The sequence below is a fragment of the Lipomyces oligophaga genome (assembly GCF_038497815.1).
Source record: "Lipomyces oligophaga strain CBS 7107 unplaced genomic scaffold V1516scaffold_2, whole genome shotgun sequence".
NCBI classification, from domain to species: Eukaryota; Fungi; Ascomycota; class Lipomycetes; order Lipomycetales; family Lipomycetaceae; genus Lipomyces; species [Lipomyces] oligophaga.
Window position 1 is genome coordinate 715,247 of NW_027117786.1, and position 17,115 is coordinate 732,361.

Below are 17,115 nucleotides of genomic sequence, written 5' to 3' on the forward strand. Positions count from 1 at the left end.
AAACAAACAAAACCAGCAAAAGACTATTGTCCCAGCTCGAGCGCGCTGTTTGTTGTTGCCCCGTTGCCGTGGAAACGAGCTTCTACCGAATGCGGAATTTTAAGGTTTGGGTTATCCGCCGCAGGAGCTTCCAGAAAAGGACATTGGCGGTATCGAGGAACTTCTCAAAAGATTTCAAGTTACTTCGACGTAATCTCTTCTACACCTATAAGGACTATTTTGACGTTCTTTTTGTGGTTTTATCTGATTTTACTACTCAATTGATTTTTTGGCACGCGAAATATGTCCGTTAAAGGTAATTTTTTCTTTCTTGTGTTTTTGCGCAAAATCGCACTTGTTGCTCATTCTGATTTGCTACTAGTTTCACTTCGTCCCATTGTGATTTCTGGTCCTTCAGGTATGTTGTCTTTGCTTATCTTTTTGCGCTCGAAATCTTGCTGAACTCTATTAAGGCACTGGAAAGTCAACGCTGCTCAAACGCTTGTTTGCAGAATACCCAGACTCATTTGGTTTCTCCGTTTCTCGTAAGTCGTACCTCATTCAGACTCTCCTGAGTACCTCTCTCGCTCCCCTTAATCAGGAACAGTTTTAGTCTAATGGATTTTAGATACCACACGTAAACCACGACCGGGAGAGGTTGACGGCATTGCGTATCACTTTGTTGAGCGCTCAACTTTTGATAAACTTGTTGAACAGAACGCGTTTTTGGAGCATGCTGAGTTCTCAGGGAATTGCTATGGTACATCGATCAAGTCTGTCCAAGACGTAGCCGAAAAGGGCAAGACTTGTATTCTTGACATAGATATGCAGGTGAGCCAAACAGCAACAGCTTTTTTCCATCGGAACGCACTGACAGAATTCAATTTAGGGAGTCAAATCAGTCAAAAATACGGATCTAAATGCCAGATTCCTATTTCTTGCCCCGCCTAGCCTCGAGATTCTCCGTTCACGTCTTGTCGGTCGCGGAACAGAGTCCGAAGACAGCGTTGCAAAGCGGATGTCGCAGGCTGAAAAGGAAATGGAATTTGCGAAGACTGGAGCCCATGACGAAATCATAGTCAACGACGATCTTGACCAGACTTATGCGGATTTAAAAAAATTTATTTTTGACCCAAGCGCCTAGATTATGACTATATACAAATTTTACATTTTATTCTCTTTTTCTTTGCCGAATCCTTAATTTCAGTTTCGGAGGCTTTGCTGGGATAAAATAAGAACGTTAATGCTTAATGTACCATTCGTAATGGTTTACCGGGCTCCCACTCTTTCAATGCATTACTGACGTTGATCCAATAACGTAGCAAAATCGTTTCCTTCTGAGCTCTCATCAAATCATCTGAATTAAACGCTTGCTCAATATTTTTTTCGCTTTGGGAAATCCTGCTATTTATATCCTTTGCAATGACCTCGACCTCCTCGTCAGACTCGCATTCCTCTGCGGCCTCGAGAATTTCGTAAACCTCCATCAGTAGTGCAGGGTCCTGCTGCATGGTCCTTCCAGCATCTTCACCGACGGTCATACCATGGCATTCAAGCAAGTATACGGCTCTTAGCAGTGGTGACCGCAGTACACTATAAGCTTTGTTCAGCTCTGAAGAGAGCTCTTCCGCTCGCTGCTTCTTCTCCTCGTCGCCTTGCACTTTGTCCGGATGTACCGCGCTTTGCATCTTCAAGAACTCACGACGCAATCGGTTGCTGTCCACCTTGAACTCACCCTTTGGAGGCGGCCCCTGCGGTAAAACATCTTGAAATATCTCGTAATATCGCGGCAATGAATCCGATTTCATTCCATATTTTCGTCCTCCTTTCTGCAGTCCACTTCCTCTTGCCCACTGAACTCCTATCGCCCACTTCATTCCCCGTATCTCTGGAAGTTTTATGAATAATCGATTCATATTCTTCTCTCTCGTTACGGAGTTATCCTTCTCAACTCTAACCATACACTTCCTATCGCTCAAAGCATCTTTCTCAGGACAGCTAACCTAACCCTCCATTGTACTTTGTAATCACCTTACTTGTTTAGGCAAGCACTTACGCAATAATCATAAATCAAACGCATAAAACATAAATCATAACTTAAAATGCCATATTTCATTGCTTAGCTTGTAGACCAAGTCTACTTCATCACAGTACAGAAAATCCACCTTTTTTAACAACCTGCGAAAGATACCAAAATGTATCGCCAAGTATACAAAATAACAATAATAATAAAATAATAAAAACACACACATACAAGAAACAGCTAATGAAATAGAGAAAAATATGAAGAAATAGAAATAGAAAAAACTGGCTGACAAGAAAACAATTTTATCTTCGATAAGTAAAACAAAAAGCAAAGGTAAGCATTGATCGCCTCCAAATCAGATTAGCATTAAATAAATCATGTCAGATAACACAAAATACCCTGTCAATGATGTTTGTGTTCTTTCTCCTTTTTGCATTAGACAAGGTCGGCAATATTGCTGGGCATTTCATCAATTTGAGTATTGTAGAATCTCTCGATCTCTCTCATTTCACTGACATCATTATCGGTGACAAAGTTAATAGCAACACCCTTACGACCGAAACGACCACCACGACCAATACGATGAATATAGTTCTCCTTGTTGTTGGGAAGATCAAAGTTGATGACCAATGAAACTTGCTGGACATCAATACCACGCGCAAGCAAATCTGTAGTGATCAACACTCGTGAAGATCCAGATCGGAATTCTTTCATAATGACGTCTCGCTGAGCCTGGTCCATATCTCCATGCATAGCTGAAACGGTAAACTTCTGAGCAGTAAGCTGATCAGTGAGCCAATCAACTTTTCTTCTCGTGTTGCAAAAAATAACAGCCTGAGTGATCGTGACAGTCTCATAAAGATCAATCAATGTGTCTAACTTGAAATTCTCCTCGACAACCGCAATATAGAATTGCTTGATACCTTCGAGAGTCAACTCATCCTTCTTGACCAAAATGCGAACAGGATTTCTCATGAACTTCTCGGTCACGTCTAAAACCTCAGCAGGCATCGTGGCAGACAAAAGTACGACCTGAGACGAAGTAGGAAGAAGCTGGAAAATATCGTAGATCTGGTCCTTGAAGCCCTGCAAACACAGTTAGAAGGTGTAGAGAAAAACTAGAACCAAAATCTCAAACTTACAGAAAGCATCTCATCGGCTTCGTCGAGAACAAAAATCTTGATATTGTCCGTACGGAGGAAACGACGCTGGATCATATCGAAAACACGACCTGGGGTGCCAACAACGATCTGGACACCTTCCTGGAGCTTAGCGACATCTTCACGGACAGATGAACCACCAATACAGGCGTGGTAGGTGACATCAGTATAGTCACCAATGGAAATGAGGACTTTAAGAATTTGCTGAGCCAATTCACGGGTCGGGGCGAGAATCAAGGCCTGGCAAAACTTGATGGTAGGATCAATCTTTTGCAGCACGGAAATCGAAAATGTAGCAGTCTTTCCTGTACCCGACTGGGCCTGAGCAAGGACATCGACACCTATTTCAAATAGCCTGGTCAGTAAGATGTGCGAGATAGAAACGGAATTCTGATTAGCAAACTTAAACACTCACCCTTGATAATAGGCATAATTGCACGAGCTTGAATGGACGAAGGCTTTTCGAAACTGAAATAGTCAGAATTATGGCAAAATGGACTCGAAACTTTGATCCGCATACCCATAAGCAAAGATACCTGAAAAGTGTTAGATTTGCAAATTAAAGAAACTCAGATCTGTATTGCTTTCAGGGAAACTACTCCACAAAATCAAAGAGCAAGGCCAGACAAACAAAAAAATAAGAGGGCTTGCATACCTCTCAACAAGTTCTCCTTCAAACCCATCTGGTCGAACGATTCGACATCTTCGGTATATTCGGTCTCAGCAACCTCTCCATCCTTGGTAATCTGCTCGGGAACCTTCTCAGCAACCGGTTCAGCCATGATTAAGCACTACAGAATTCAAACGAAAACTGCACAAAAAATGAATAAATAAAGACGCTCCTCGTATCTGAAAGAGCGTAAAACACAATAAATTTGGGGGATCGTTTGTACGGAAAAAGAAACCGTGAAAGTAATAAGAGGAAAAAATTTTAAGGGCGGTCGTCAATCAGCTAAGAAGTTCAGATCGTCCCAAACACCATGATTTTATGCTTTTGATACCATAGCTATGGAAACTGAGAAATATTTGTGCTGTACAAGACCCGGTTTGAACTGATGGAAGGTGATATGATGGGACTTACTATAGGAAGGATCATAGCAGAGTTTGTAATGAGGAGATAGAGAGTTAGAGCAAATTAATAAATGAGAGGAGGCTGAAAGTAAGAATAAAAGTTTGGTTGGAACAAAAATGGAACAAAAAGAGTTAAACAAACTAGAATCAATCTAGCAGTGCAGGTTAAAGAGTGCAAATATATACGTTATTGAAAATGCTATATTCTAACGACACATGTATTCCAATTAGTACAAATACGTTGGCCGAAACTAGTAATGTATCTAAGAGAGTAAATGTTGTTTTCTTGTCTGTACAGTAGGGGTGAAATAAAGGTAATCGTTATGGAGCTGAATTACTGCACCTTGTCCAACGAGACCAATCCTCGTCGAGGCGCCTTTGGTTCCCATCCGTCGTTTTGTTTTGTAAGTTCTGCCAGCAATTCCGCTGTACGTACCCTCTAAAATTGAAGTTAATCTACCCGCTGCTCGCAATTACAAGTGTCCACCCAAAACGAACCTCTTTGCGCTGTCGCAGACACTCCATGAAGTCATCCATCACAAAAGAACACTCGGCCACATCTAAAGATCCGCTGTTATAGGCTTTCGCACATTTCTTGAGATCCCTAAAGTCTACAAAATATTGTTAGTCAGCATGCCTGATTTCAAAACTGCTACGTCGATAAATTGAAGCAGAGTCGGGTTGTGCAAGCACTTACTGTCGTAACAACGACTTTTGTTTCCACCAAGCCCGTATTTCAATGTCGAGTCCATAACGTTTCCAGACTATTCTCACGCGTCGAATCCAGCTAAATTCTGCTGGTTTGAGTTTCAAATCACTATGAAATTCGTGTAGGTCTTTCTGTCAGTTAATATCAAAAGTGTTTCTGTCGGTCGGAATACATGACACGCGATTGGCTCACAACGCCCGTAGCTCGCTTACACATCCAAGCTATTTGTGTATTGTCATGTGACCCATACCAGAACAGTCAGCACATCTACCGCGCAAGGATTTCTTACTTCTTTAAAAAGCTTGATTTTTGTATAGGTTGACTGAGTAATAGTCAGAATCCATCAGATAGGGTGAAGTGAAGTAACTAGATATATGATGGGTGTTTCTGGTGAGTTGGATATATTTTACTTTGTTATCTTGATGAAAGACTCGTACTCACAGTTGTGTCCAGGAACAAATAATGTTCCTCTTGGAACCAGACGACGAGGTGTCGCAGACGTGTTTGCTCCTCCACCATCCCTAAATTCCTATTCACGCACTGCAGCTCCTCCTCCTCCTCCTCCTCTATCCTCTGTTTATCCTCCGCCGCCTCCTCCTCCAGCCGATTTTGGAATTCCTCCGCCGCCGCCCCCCCCAGAAGACAATGGTGCTTTGCCGCCACCACCACCTAGTCCTCCACCACCTCCTCCAGGAGATGATCGAGGACGCGCGCTCTCACGGGATTCTGAGGGGCCAAGAAAGAGAAAGCGCAAGAATCGGTGGGGTTCTGCATCTGACAATCATGTTGTCAACTTGATCAGTCTTCCGACATCCATTTCAGGCGACATGACTCCTGAACAGATCGAGGTAAGTCTAGTTTGGAGAAGTCACACAGTCAACATTTTTTTTAATATTAATCTGGATTCAGGCCTACGTTTTGAATCTGAGAATCGAGGAGATTTCGCAAAAATTGAGAATCAATGATCTGGTTCCGAAAGAAGGTGATCGGTTAGTATCTGTACACCTGTTTATGTAGCATCTCTTCTGACTTTTTCATTTAGCTCCCCTTCTCCACCCCCTCAGTATGACGGAAACGGTAAACGTATCAACACTCGGGAAGTCCGATACAGAAAGAAGTTAGAGGACGAACGGCATAAGCTTGTCGAAAAGGCGATCAAAACAATCCCAGATTTCAAGCCCCCTGCTGATTATCGACGTCCGTTGAAGACACAGGAGAAAATTTTTATACCGAGCAGAGAATATCCTGGCACAAATTTCAGTGAGTTTATTTTTGTCTGTTTTTAAGTACGCTTTTAACCTTGCATAGTTGGTCAGCTCATCGGCCCCCGTGGAAATACCTTGAAAAAGATGGAGACGGAATCTGGTGCCAAAATTGCTATCCGCGGTAAAGGATCAGTTAAGGAAGGAAAAGGACGATCGGATGCAGCATTTCAATCTAACTCTGAAGAAGATTTGCATTGTTTAATTATTGCAGATACGGAAGAAAAGGTTCAAAAGGCAATCAAATTAGTAAATAAAGTGATCCAGTCGGCAATCGATATTCCGGAAGGTCAAAACGAACTAAAAAGGAACCAGCTTCGAGAATTGGCAGCTCTGAATGGTACATTGCGCGATGATGAGAACCAAGCCTGCCAGAACTGTATGTATCTGTTTTTGTTGTTTCATTTTTTAACGGCTTTTTGTTGTCTCTTCTTGTATTTATTAACGACCTAGGTGGCGAATTGGGGCACCGCAAGTATGATTGTCCTAACCAACGCAATTATACGGCAAACATAATTTGCCGAATTTGTGGAAATGCAGGTCACTTCGCTCGAGACTGTCGGGAACGGCCAACCGAATATGGTCGATTCCGAGAGCCCGTAAATCAGCAAGGCGGAGATGCGAATGATCGAGAATATGAGCGTTTAATGTTGGAACTGACAGGACAAGCTCCGCCTAGTAATGACTCTGGTCCAAGAGGGGCAATTGAAGGTGGATTCCGTGAGCCAGCTCCCACTACTAGTCAGCCGAAAGTCAATGCTCCTCCTCCTTGGGCGCGAAAATAGGGTCGCAGCAGGACACGTAACACTAACATTACAGACGAATTATAGTTTGTGTATTTGTGTTTATTGCTTTTAAAGTTGACTCGTAGATAGATTTGGTAAGTCAATATCAATCCAACTTTTGGAATACGAGGGATTATAAAGAACCATTATATCACTGGCGTCACGAGAAATTGTCGTACAAATAACATGAACTCTGAAGTTTTTACGCGAAATGTATGTTAACCTGATGAAAAGAGTAAAGGAGTCTATAAAAACAAGTTAGATATTTATGATAGAAGCTGCGCTCAAATTTAAAGAACTTACTTGAGAAAATCGGCCTCGTCGCATTTGCTTGCTCTCTTTTCGGCCATGCCAGTTTCTTGGAGCACTTCTGTTATCATTGCATTGATATCGAAATCGTCTGTAATCATCATGTCTTTTTGAGAGCAAGAAGCTAAGTAGTTTTTCCTCAATATATCGGTAACTGCAGAGGATTTGAATCCAGCGGAAATGGTCTATGCAAAATTAGATCTAGGTTTACAGATTAAAAAAATGTAGCATACTCTGTTTTTTCGCACAAAGCATACTCGGAGAAGTCCGTCCCATTCCTCAAAACTAATAGGTGGACGAGGATTTTTCGGTTCGATTTTGACAACCGATGACTCAACCTGAGGAGGCGGTCTGAAGTTGTTTTTGCCGACCTGAAGTTGATGTTAGACCAGAGAATCAGAGAATGGAAATGAGATGGAACGCGACCTTCATAACATGAGTCACTGTTGCCCACATCTGGACGTTTGCACTTAATCGGCAGTATAGCTCATCTCCAGGTCGCGCAACGAGTCGCAAGGCAAACTCTCGCTGGAACATAAGAACGGATATTCGTGGTGGCCGAGGCAGGTTGAGCAACTTGAAAACGAGCGGGGACGAGATCTGATACGGAGTATTGCTTATGCAAATATCAAAATATGGCAGATCCGCTTTAATGACATCTCCTAAAATGACTTCGAGCTTTTTCTGTTCTGGCTTACCCATCGCTCGTTTGGTCACCTCTGCAGCCATCCGTGGGTCCATTTCAACCGCAATAACTTTGCGCGCTTTCTCCAAAATCTTCATTGTTAAATTTCCAGTACCGGGACCAACCTCCAATACGACATCAGAAGGCTTGATATCTGCTTTATCGACAATTCCCTGCGCAATCAGCGGGTTCTTGAGCATATGCTGGCCAAGTCCGGTATTCATTTTGAAGATATTTAATTTTTCAGATCCGCCTGTATTTCCCCCCCTTGGCCGCGCATCTTTTTTTCTCGGAGTCGGTGTTTTTCCCATGACTGTCTATTGTAGTTTGATTTTATTTTTTTGGCTAGAACGAAAAACAATGCTAATAGGACCTGTTATTTTATTAAAGCAAGTCCAATGTGTAAAGTTATTTCTCTTTTTCTCTCCCAACATGCCTTTTGGGAGGTTTGACGAACACTAGAAGATATTCAAAATTCTCAGAATTAGATAAATATTGCTTTCTTTATACGCAATCCAGTCAACAAACCAATAGACTAATCAATATAAAGAGGATACATGGCGGTTCCTCGGCGAGATTTCTTGAATGAGCCTGCACCGGAAAATTACGTTGCTGGTCTCGGTCGCGGTGCCACAGGGTTCACGACCCGCTCTGATATTGGTCCTGCTCGCGAGGGCCCTTCAGAAGATGCTATAAAAGAAGAACTCGCAAAACGAGCGGAGCAGCTCCAAAATGGTATTCAAAATGGAGAGAACGAGGCTCAAGAAAATGCCGATGATAATGAAGACGAAGAGAGGTTCAGAGATAACGAGAACGACGAAGGACTTTTTGCTAGTGGCGCATATGATGAGGACGACCGAGAAGCTGACCGAATATATCAGGAAGTCGATGACCGCATGGATTCACGTCGCCGAGCTAGAAGGTAGGTTTTTATTTTTTACTAGTGCAGACTTTTTAATGGTTTTCAGAGAAGAGAGAGAATCAAGAGAACAAGAAGAATTCGAATCTAAGAATCCGAAAATCTCAAATCAGTTCGCCGATCTCAAACGTGCTCTATCCGCCGTTTCAGATGACGAATGGGCAAGTCTTCCCGGCGTTGGCGATTTGACCGGTAAAAATCGACGGAGCCGGAAACAAATACAATCTCAGCGCCGATTCTATGCAGTTCCCGATTCTATCCTAGCATCCGGAAGCCAAATCGGCGCATATGAGAACACTGCTCCTGCTGACGAAGATGGAAGTGCCTCCTCCATTGCTGGCACAATTACTGATTTCCGGCAAATCTCGTTTGCAAAAGACAAAATGCTTTTGATGCGTTTAGATCAAGCTGGGACAGACTCGGTAATGGGCACTACGAACATTGATCCCAAGGGCTATTTAACTTCACTATCAAGCTCTGTCGTGAAAACTTCGAATAAAGTCTCTGACACAGGTAATAACCGAGAGTTGTTACTATCTTTGGTCAAAAGCAACCCCAAAAATGCCAACGGCTGGATAGCCCTAGCTAAACTCGAAGAACAGGATAATCGGCTGACTGCTGCTCGCAAATACATCCAACAAGGTTGCGAAAATTGTCCAACAAATGAAGACGTTTGGCTGGAAAATATCAAACTCAATCCCCCAGACTACGGAAAAGTGATCGCCGCTAACGCTGTCCAGCACATTCCTCGAAGTGTGACGATTTGGCAACAGGCTATGAAGCTTGAGACTGAGACAATGGCTAAGAAAAAAATAGTTCGTAAAGCATTAGAAAACATTCCACAAAGTGTCACTCTTTGGAAAGAAGCGGTCGGGCTGGAATCCGATCCTCGAGATGCGAGAATTCTACTAGCTCGAGCTACATCGCTGATCCCTTTGGCGGTAGAGCTCTGGATCTCGCTTGCCCGGCTTGAGACCGAGGAAAATGCTCGCAAAGTACTCAACAAGGCTCGACAGGCTGTTCGAACTTCGCCTGAGATATGGATTGAAGCTGCACGATTGGAAGAAAAGGCTGGTAATGTTTCACGAGTAGAAATGGTAATCAGTCGTGGAATTTCTGAACTGCAACGGCGTGGTGGCATGTTGACTCGAGACCAATGGATTGAGGAGGCTGAGAAATGCGAGATCGAAGACAAGCCGATAACGTGTCAGGCCATTATTCACGCTACTTTGGGCCAAGGACTGGAGCAGGAAAGCAGTGAGCCAATCTGGATTGAAGATGCGCAAAGTGCGCTTTCAAAGAACTGTTTCGCTACTGCTCGTGCTATTTTCGCTTATGCTCTCAGAGTATTTCCGTCTTCAATTACGTTATGGAATCAAGCGATTGTTTTGGAGAAGTCTCATGGTTCCGCGCAGAATCTGTTTGCAATTCTGGAAAAATCCGTAGAAGCTTGTCCAAGTGCAAAAGATCTCTGGTTATTATACGCTAAAGAATGTTTAGCAGTGTCTGATCTAGATGGTGCTAGATCTGTACTTAGTAGAGCGTTCGAGAATAACCCGGACGATCAAGATATTTGGCTCACTGCCGTCGACATCGAGGCTGAAAACAACGAGCATGACAAGGCGCGGATGCTACTAGCTCAAGCTCGAGAAGGTGCGGGTACTGAGCGAATCTGGATCAAATCCGTGGTATTGGAGCGGCAATTAAAAGATTCTACACGCGCCTTGGACTTAGTGAATGGAGGGCTGCAGAAGTATCCGCGGTCGAGCAAGCTCTGGATTCTTAAAGCGCAAATATACGAGTCAGATAAGCTTCCTGAACAGGCACGCGAAGTCTATGTATTAGGTACCAAAGCCTGTCCACACAATGTCACGCTTTGGATTCTCTACTCTCGTTTGGAGGAAGCCGATTTAACTCGAAGTCGGTCAGTTCTTGAGCGTGCCGCGTTGGCGAACCGTAAAAATGAGCGACTCTGGCTTGAACGTATTCGCGTGGAAAAAAGAGCAGCTAACCTTCCACAAGCACGCACGCTCGTCGCATCAGCACTACAAGAGTGTCCGGTATCCGGAGCGATTTGGGCCGAGAGTGTCTCCATGGAATCGCGAACGCAGCGGAAGCCGCGATTGATCGACGCGCTCAAGAAATGTGACAACGATCCAATTGTAATTGCCGCAATCGCAAAGCTCTTCTACGCAGAGAGGAAACGAGAAAAGGCAAAGTCATGGCTCGAAAAAGCCATTAAAGCAGACTCTGATAATGGCGACCACTGGGCGCTACTATATAAGCTTTTGGACACCACAGGCGCTTCGCAGGCGGAAAAAGATACGTTTTACAAGCAGTTTTTCGATGCAGATCCAAGGCATGGAGAACAATGGCCACAGATTGCTAAGGATGTTAACAATTTCGGTAAAACTAAGATAGAGTTGTTAGAATTGACTGCACAGGCAATTTCTTTCTGATTCTGTATGTATAAGACTGTAATTTTACAATACAAAAAACTATCTAAAATCTCAGCGTTAAGCTATTAAATTGATCACCTTGATCACCATATATTACATTTCATCGTCATCATCGATAATCCAGTCATCGACGTCCAAATTCTCCGCATTTCGTTGGACATCCGCCAACCCACTCACCTCGTCGACATAGCCAGAAATATTCAGTGCATTTTTCACAAACGTCCAGCCATCCTGCTTCCAAGCGCCGACAACTTTATCTGAGCAGGCAGAACAGAATTTGTAGTTGAGTCCCTTAATGTTCTTTTGCTGGAATTGGCGAAGAAAGCCTCTCAGCTGATGTGGAACAGTTCCAAGTGGATGGTGATATTCTTCCGATTCCTCTGTTGGTGCCGCTGGACCTAGTGGATGTTGCAATATCGAAACAAATAACTCAGACGCCAGACCTGATGCAAGAAGTGCAACCCCTGGTCTTGTGACAGTGCACATCTGATCCAAAGTACGATCTGTCATACTGTCGGACGGTGCAAACACGTCATAGCAAAAGTAACAACCGAGTCTGTCCTCCTGGGCTGCTGTGGAAACTCCATGACGCATAACGACAAAACTGTCAAATCCCAGAGCTGCATTGATAACAATCTTGTTAAATGCGCTCGCAATTACCGTAGGTAACCATCGGGCTTCACGGCTGTCCAGCAGTAAAAATATTGCATCATGGCTCTCGATTAGTTCGACCAATTGTTCGTATTCTTCAGATTGCTTGCTCTCGTTAGTAATTGGATGACCTATCATCGGTACTGAAATAATATGTCCTGAGCTGTCCACTCCCGGATATATCTTTCGCAGGCTCTCCGCTGCTGTGGTCGCTTTCGAGGCACCACCTTCAAAGCAATCTTCGAACGAATATAAAGGTTGTCTGACTGGATTTGAGTATGACACTTTCGAATTGTCCACAAATGTTATCTTATTCACTCCCCAGCCCTAAGTAGTTAGCAATCGGTCTATTTGAAATTTAGATCGCATACCAAAAGTGCTCTTGCCACATAGGTGCCTAGAGTTCCAGCGCCTAACAGAAGACAAGATGTGTTCTTGACTATCTCTAAATCTAATGTAGGGGCTATACGCCATTTCATAAGCTGGAGATTCAAATTCACAGCTTGGTCGGCAAGTCTGATTAGTTAATATGCCGTCTACCAAAGATATGTGACACAAACCTTTGCGGGTTCAACAACGACGACAAGTCCGCCAATTTAGGAGCAGATTTATTTTGCGCATTGCGTTCCCACCCGCTGACTCGAAACGGGCTTTTTAGTGAAATAATATCTGTGACAAAACTCATCCAAACACTTCTAGTTTCGGAAGGCAGAGACGTAAGGTCCCGATAGCATAGCACTCGGATTTTGCTTACTTGTTTGCTTGAGATATATGCAAGTAGATTTCGCAAAGGCCAGCCAGGATTGGTATCAAACGACGAAGGATCGCAAAATCCGACCGTAATGTCCACTGGAAAGTCTCTAGATTTGTAAAACTCATCCCATTCGCTAAGCTTTCCTAATTTGAACTCATCTTGTGAACAGTCTATGAGGAAAAATCCGAACTGATTTGGAGATACTTCCGATCGCCACTGCTCGACGGCGTCCACAAGCTGATTTCTCTGTGAACGAGACACCGGTAGTATTGGATCAAGTTCACTGAATCGCCAATCTGATTGAATAACAGGAAACGCAAACCAATAGTAGAACTTATATTTTTTCAAGTCCGAGAATGTTAGTAAAAAGAACGACGCCAGCTGTGATGGATCGTCTTCTACCGACCGATCAGCAATTGCATCGTGAATCTAGCACGTTAGATTTGAACTAGTGTAGGAAATTAGGAAATTAACGTACTTGTCCACCTTGAGCCCTTATTAGCGAAGATTTGTCTATCGATCTGAATTCCTCGACTGTGTTCACATTGAGAAGTACTCCAGGCGAAATCAGATCATCCGTCCGTGTTAATCTAAATCTTAGCATTTAATCGCGATAACCGAATATCAAGAACACACTTGTCAAACGATGATCCTGATAATGTGAAGATTCCGCTACTACTTGCATTCCTAGTCACAGGTATTGAATATGAGCCAACTAAATGTTTCTCATCCGATTCCAACTTGTACTCGTTAAGCTTTTTATCTGCTAGCACCTGAAAAAATGACGGGTCTACAAACGATCTAAACGGAGCAAATTGGATAGTTGAGTCCGAGGCCATTGAGTCGGTTCTTGTGAATCTGCGCATTAATCGATTTAATTGACACTGTGTACAGCGATATCGAACTGCTCTGTCTACTAATATTCTAAGTTCTAACGTTCTTCTCCCAATTTAATGTGACGTAATTCACTCCAGTAAATTGGTAACTTGGAACAGATAAGCAGCTCACAGCATATTAAATAATAATATAAGAAATAAATAATCATCCAGTAGTTAAGCAGTGCTTTAATAGATGATTGAAAGTTTGCAGTTGTCTGAGTATTCCTGCATCGCCAGACACCAATGGTCCTAGTCTACATAATTCCGCCGTAACACCATATCGTCGGTTATCAACGGTCTCCATACTCAGAGCGTCGGCTTCATACTGTTTTGCACGTATCCGGATATCAGGTAAAGCACTTAGCATATCCTTTGTCAAGGTTTCCTCTGCAGAGGCCTTTTGGGCCAGGATGTAATTTGTTCGGATCTGATGGATTTCATCGGCTAACGATACTCGTTCTTGCCGAATTTTCAGTAGATCTTCGCGTAGAATTTTCATTCTTGCTTGAGCTTTTCGGACTGAATGTCTTGCTACTCCAGCTGAGTTCACGACGTCGCATAGTTCAGCGAATCTCGCTTGGACGCCTTCCGTGTATATCGAGAGCGTGGTCTGTTCTAGTCTGGATTTACAAGCGCTAGAAACTTTTGTCAGCTGCTCGGTAAGAAATTCGGAGACAACGTCCACCGCTGATAAGGAGGGCGCTCCTCTGCTTGGTATTCCTTGAAGCCTATATGCCGTCAAGTGGACCAAGTTGTCTTGACTTTTACTTTGACTTTTATATTTGCGTTTTGGTTGGCGTTTCAGCTGTCTGGATGAATGAGTTGACTGGGTTGTAGCATCGGCGGTTAAAATTTGAGTAGCAGGTTCTGATTGAACTAATAATGCACTACCATTAGTGTCGCTATGAGCAATTTCACCTGCGCTCCGCTCATGGGTAGATTCTAGCTCTGGATCGATGATTACGCTCTCTCGAGGATAATCGTCAGTTCTATTCGGAGAAAGCTCCCGAATCTGTCTGTCGATCGGTGCATTCTCTTGTTTAGCGTAGAGAGGAACACGCTCTATTGTTCTCAATGAGCCGGATTTTTTGCGTTTTCTGACAGACTGTGACTCTGTGCCAACTGATTTCCTTTTTCGACGTAATGGTGGTGATTCCTGAAGCTTTCGCTTAGATCCTGGTGTCCGACTATACTGAATCTCAAACGAAGATACCGCTACCTCTCGCGCTCTAGAAGAAATTAATTTTCGCAGTACAGTAATACAAACGAACAGCATACCCTGCTCCTCTCATGCGAGAAATTATTTTCTCTGCTCTCTTTGGAGCCATTAGGAAGCTTGGTATCTTAATATTAACTTTGCTACTTTGAAATACTTTGGCTTGCGCGTAGACGCGTTGTTGACGGTTCAACGTCATTGTATGTCCCGAGTGTTTTGTATCGTCTTACTGCTAGTCGGTCATGATCTATGGTAAAATTAATTCGGATACAGAAAGAGTGCGTATTCAATAATACTATTTAAATTTAAATATAGACATATATATTCAAGTCAAGTTAGTCAATGGATGAATTAGGAAGACTCATTTCAAAATACTTCACTAATCACCAAGACAAGCCAATCGATTATCGCCAAATAATCCAAGATCCAGAGCTAATACGTTACTTCGAGAGCTCTACGCCAGAGCTTCGAGTCCAGAAGATCCGCGAAAACTGCAAGATACATGGAATAGCAGACTCAGAAGCTGAGAAGTTCATATCCAGCATAAATTCTCAGCTGAAACCGATCCGGCCCGTTGATCGCCAACATGCTATCGAAGAAGCTGCAAAATGGAGCTGTATCGAGTTCTTTGACGTAATGAGAGAATGTGCTACGCCCATGTTGCGAAAATCTATGCCTGCATCGTCACTGCCGGATGCTCCGTCGAAAGAACTCTGCGCTCGCGCGAAAATAAGATATAATCATTGTCTACATACCCAAACGGTAAGAAATTCTGAATTTGTTGAATAGATTCTAATTAGCAGCTATAGACTATCCTCGACGACGTTGGTTATAGATTCGCGGTTAAGCATACAGCAGAGCATTCGGCCTTGAGAAAAATTGTAAAGACCCATTACGAGCAGGAATATGGAACAGCACGACAGCTTCCATAGTCCACCAAGCCCACTACCTCATAATATGTACATAAAAATTTTATTCAAAATATATGCAAATCCTAATGCCAATAGAAACGCCATAATGCCAGAAATGTTTACATCATAACTTTTTCTTATTTTTCTCATCATCGATCAAACATCCCAACCCAAGAAATGCATCAAAAAGCGCCTGCTCATATGCATTTGCAACAGTATATCCCGCAGCTTGTGCGGTCTTGCTACTAGCGATTTTATCCAAAAATGGATCATAATATTCTTTCCGAACAAAATAGAGTTCATTTGAAAATTCTTCCTCTCGTAACCGGCGTGCAGGATCATATTCCTCAACCTCTGTCACTGAGCGTTTCGGTCGTTGCTTTAGCATCGAGAGGGCGGTAGATTCAAGCGAAGGGGTGATATCTTGATTCTGTTGCCCCCTATTTCGTCGTTTGAGTTCAATCCCTCTTTGAACAGATTCTGAAACTTTTCGAACAACTTCCTCAGCGTCTCCAGTTTTAGCCGAGGCGAGATCATTTATCAGTTGTCGCTCGGCTTCCTTTTTCATTTCCTCTTCTGCCAGCGTTTCTTGCAGGGCAGATGCTCTCTGAGCCCTGCGTTGATCTTCTTCGAGCTTTTTAATCATGTGAACTTTCTCCGACTCTTGACTTTGCAGTATCGTGTTCATGCGTATGCTAGACTTATTTTCATTTTCATATGTCTCGATTTTTTGGGTCGTCGCTGAAAATTCGACATTATTCACCAGATTGAATATTATGGTCTCTACCTCTTCAAGATAGTCATTATACTCTTGAAGAGACTCAAATTCGTCTGGGCGCTTGTTGAATACCGACGCCACTCGTCTGCGTATATCGACTTCTCGTTCAACAGCAACATCTGAAAATGTTGGACGCCTGAACTTGCTTTTGCGCAAAGTATGATCGCAATTTGGATATGGACAATGTGCGGGACCTTGAGAAAAAATCCGATCTACGCACGATTCGCACATGCGGTGATAGCATTCTGGATTGATCAAAAACCGCATCGATGGGTTCATATATGTATCGAGTTTGCATACGGGACAAACCTCTGTCGAAATTAGTATTGATATAAGTGTCTTCATAATCAGCTCACCATCCTGTGCAGTTTCAGCCAAGTAGGTTTGGCTATTCATATTTAGTCGTCCGCTAATTTGAATAAACACCTGGGGTAACGACTAATAAATTAACAGGATTAGATCAGCTCGTCTATGATATATCCTTCGTATAAACCCCTTATGCTATCATATTTGGAGATGATCTCTGATGGGCACTATACGTTGACAATTAGTGTAAAATATAT

At 43.0% G+C, this 17,115-nt stretch overlaps 10 protein-coding genes across 10 annotated transcripts; 4 read left to right on the top strand and 6 right to left on the bottom strand.

Annotated features, from left to right (window-relative positions):
• The first annotated feature begins 190 nt into the window (after positions 1-190).
• Positions 191-1,301, top strand: V1516DRAFT_670713 (P-loop containing nucleoside triphosphate hydrolase protein). Its single transcript, XM_066921427.1, has 5 exons — positions 191-295; positions 362-397; positions 453-524; positions 608-810; positions 869-1,301. Exons 1-5 carry the CDS (start codon positions 283-285, stop codon positions 1,121-1,123), a joined length of 579 nt encoding a protein of 192 aa, XP_066778851.1. The 5' UTR covers positions 191-282; the 3' UTR covers positions 1,124-1,301.
• On the bottom strand, positions 1,085-1,997 carry V1516DRAFT_670717 (uncharacterized protein). Its single transcript, XM_066921428.1, has one exon. The coding sequence runs from the start codon at positions 1,938-1,940 to the stop codon at positions 1,227-1,229; it is 714 nt and encodes a 237-aa protein (XP_066778852.1). The 5' UTR covers positions 1,941-1,997; the 3' UTR covers positions 1,085-1,226.
• Positions 1,998-4,155, bottom strand: V1516DRAFT_670721 (P-loop containing nucleoside triphosphate hydrolase protein). The gene is made up of 5 exons (XM_066921429.1): positions 3,821-4,155; positions 3,686-3,701; positions 3,581-3,633; positions 3,148-3,506; positions 1,998-3,091 (listed from the first exon to the last, which is right to left on the bottom strand). The coding sequence occupies exons 1-5, from the start codon at positions 3,945-3,947 to the stop codon at positions 2,441-2,443; spliced, it is 1,206 nt and encodes a 401-aa protein (XP_066778853.1). The 5' UTR covers positions 3,948-4,155; the 3' UTR covers positions 1,998-2,440.
• Positions 4,156-5,251: 1,096 nt separating this feature from the next.
• Positions 5,252-7,477, top strand: V1516DRAFT_670725 (putative branchpoint-bridging protein). Its single transcript, XM_066921430.1, has 6 exons — positions 5,252-5,335; positions 5,399-5,793; positions 5,855-5,934; positions 5,988-6,205; positions 6,254-6,586; positions 6,661-7,477. The coding sequence occupies exons 1-6, from the start codon at positions 5,320-5,322 to the stop codon at positions 6,990-6,992; spliced, it is 1,374 nt and encodes a 457-aa protein (XP_066778854.1). The 5' UTR covers positions 5,252-5,319; the 3' UTR covers positions 6,993-7,477.
• V1516DRAFT_670727 (S-adenosyl-L-methionine-dependent methyltransferase) lies at positions 6,923-8,562 on the bottom strand. The gene is made up of 4 exons (XM_066921431.1): positions 7,728-8,562; positions 7,535-7,672; positions 7,296-7,486; positions 6,923-7,237 (listed from the first exon to the last, which is right to left on the bottom strand). Exons 1-4 carry the CDS (start codon positions 8,295-8,297, stop codon positions 7,195-7,197), a joined length of 942 nt encoding a protein of 313 aa, XP_066778855.1. The 5' UTR covers positions 8,298-8,562; the 3' UTR covers positions 6,923-7,194.
• Positions 8,476-11,419, top strand: V1516DRAFT_670728 (PRP1 splicing factor, N-terminal-domain-containing protein). The gene is made up of 2 exons (XM_066921432.1): positions 8,476-8,908; positions 8,955-11,419. Exons 1-2 carry the CDS (start codon positions 8,544-8,546, stop codon positions 11,362-11,364), a joined length of 2,775 nt encoding a protein of 924 aa, XP_066778856.1. The 5' UTR covers positions 8,476-8,543; the 3' UTR covers positions 11,365-11,419.
• A 38-nt stretch (positions 11,420-11,457) lies between these two features.
• V1516DRAFT_684024 (uncharacterized protein) lies at positions 11,458-13,608 on the bottom strand (the record flags this gene model as incomplete). The annotated part of the gene is made up of 5 exons (XM_066923536.1): positions 11,458-12,342; positions 12,387-12,531; positions 12,576-13,198; positions 13,248-13,359; positions 13,406-13,608. The coding sequence occupies 5 exons, from the start codon at positions 13,606-13,608 to the stop codon at positions 11,458-11,460; spliced, it is 1,968 nt and encodes a 655-aa protein (XP_066778857.1).
• A 49-nt stretch (positions 13,609-13,657) lies between these two features.
• On the bottom strand, positions 13,658-15,059 carry V1516DRAFT_670734 (uncharacterized protein). The gene is made up of 2 exons (XM_066921433.1): positions 14,926-15,059; positions 13,658-14,876 (listed from the first exon to the last, which is right to left on the bottom strand). The coding sequence occupies exons 1-2, from the start codon at positions 14,973-14,975 to the stop codon at positions 13,811-13,813; spliced, it is 1,116 nt and encodes a 371-aa protein (XP_066778858.1). The 5' UTR covers positions 14,976-15,059; the 3' UTR covers positions 13,658-13,810.
• A 57-nt stretch (positions 15,060-15,116) lies between these two features.
• On the top strand, positions 15,117-15,873 carry V1516DRAFT_670735 (uncharacterized protein). The gene is made up of 2 exons (XM_066921434.1): positions 15,117-15,625; positions 15,673-15,873. The coding sequence occupies exons 1-2, from the start codon at positions 15,206-15,208 to the stop codon at positions 15,793-15,795; spliced, it is 543 nt and encodes a 180-aa protein (XP_066778859.1). The 5' UTR covers positions 15,117-15,205; the 3' UTR covers positions 15,796-15,873.
• V1516DRAFT_670738 (CDK-activating kinase assembly factor MAT1-domain-containing protein) lies at positions 15,464-16,991 on the bottom strand. The gene is made up of 2 exons (XM_066921435.1): positions 16,909-16,991; positions 15,464-16,863 (listed from the first exon to the last, which is right to left on the bottom strand). Exons 1-2 carry the CDS (start codon positions 16,946-16,948, stop codon positions 15,899-15,901), a joined length of 1,005 nt encoding a protein of 334 aa, XP_066778860.1. The 5' UTR covers positions 16,949-16,991; the 3' UTR covers positions 15,464-15,898.
• Between the last annotated feature and the right edge of the window lie 124 nt (positions 16,992-17,115).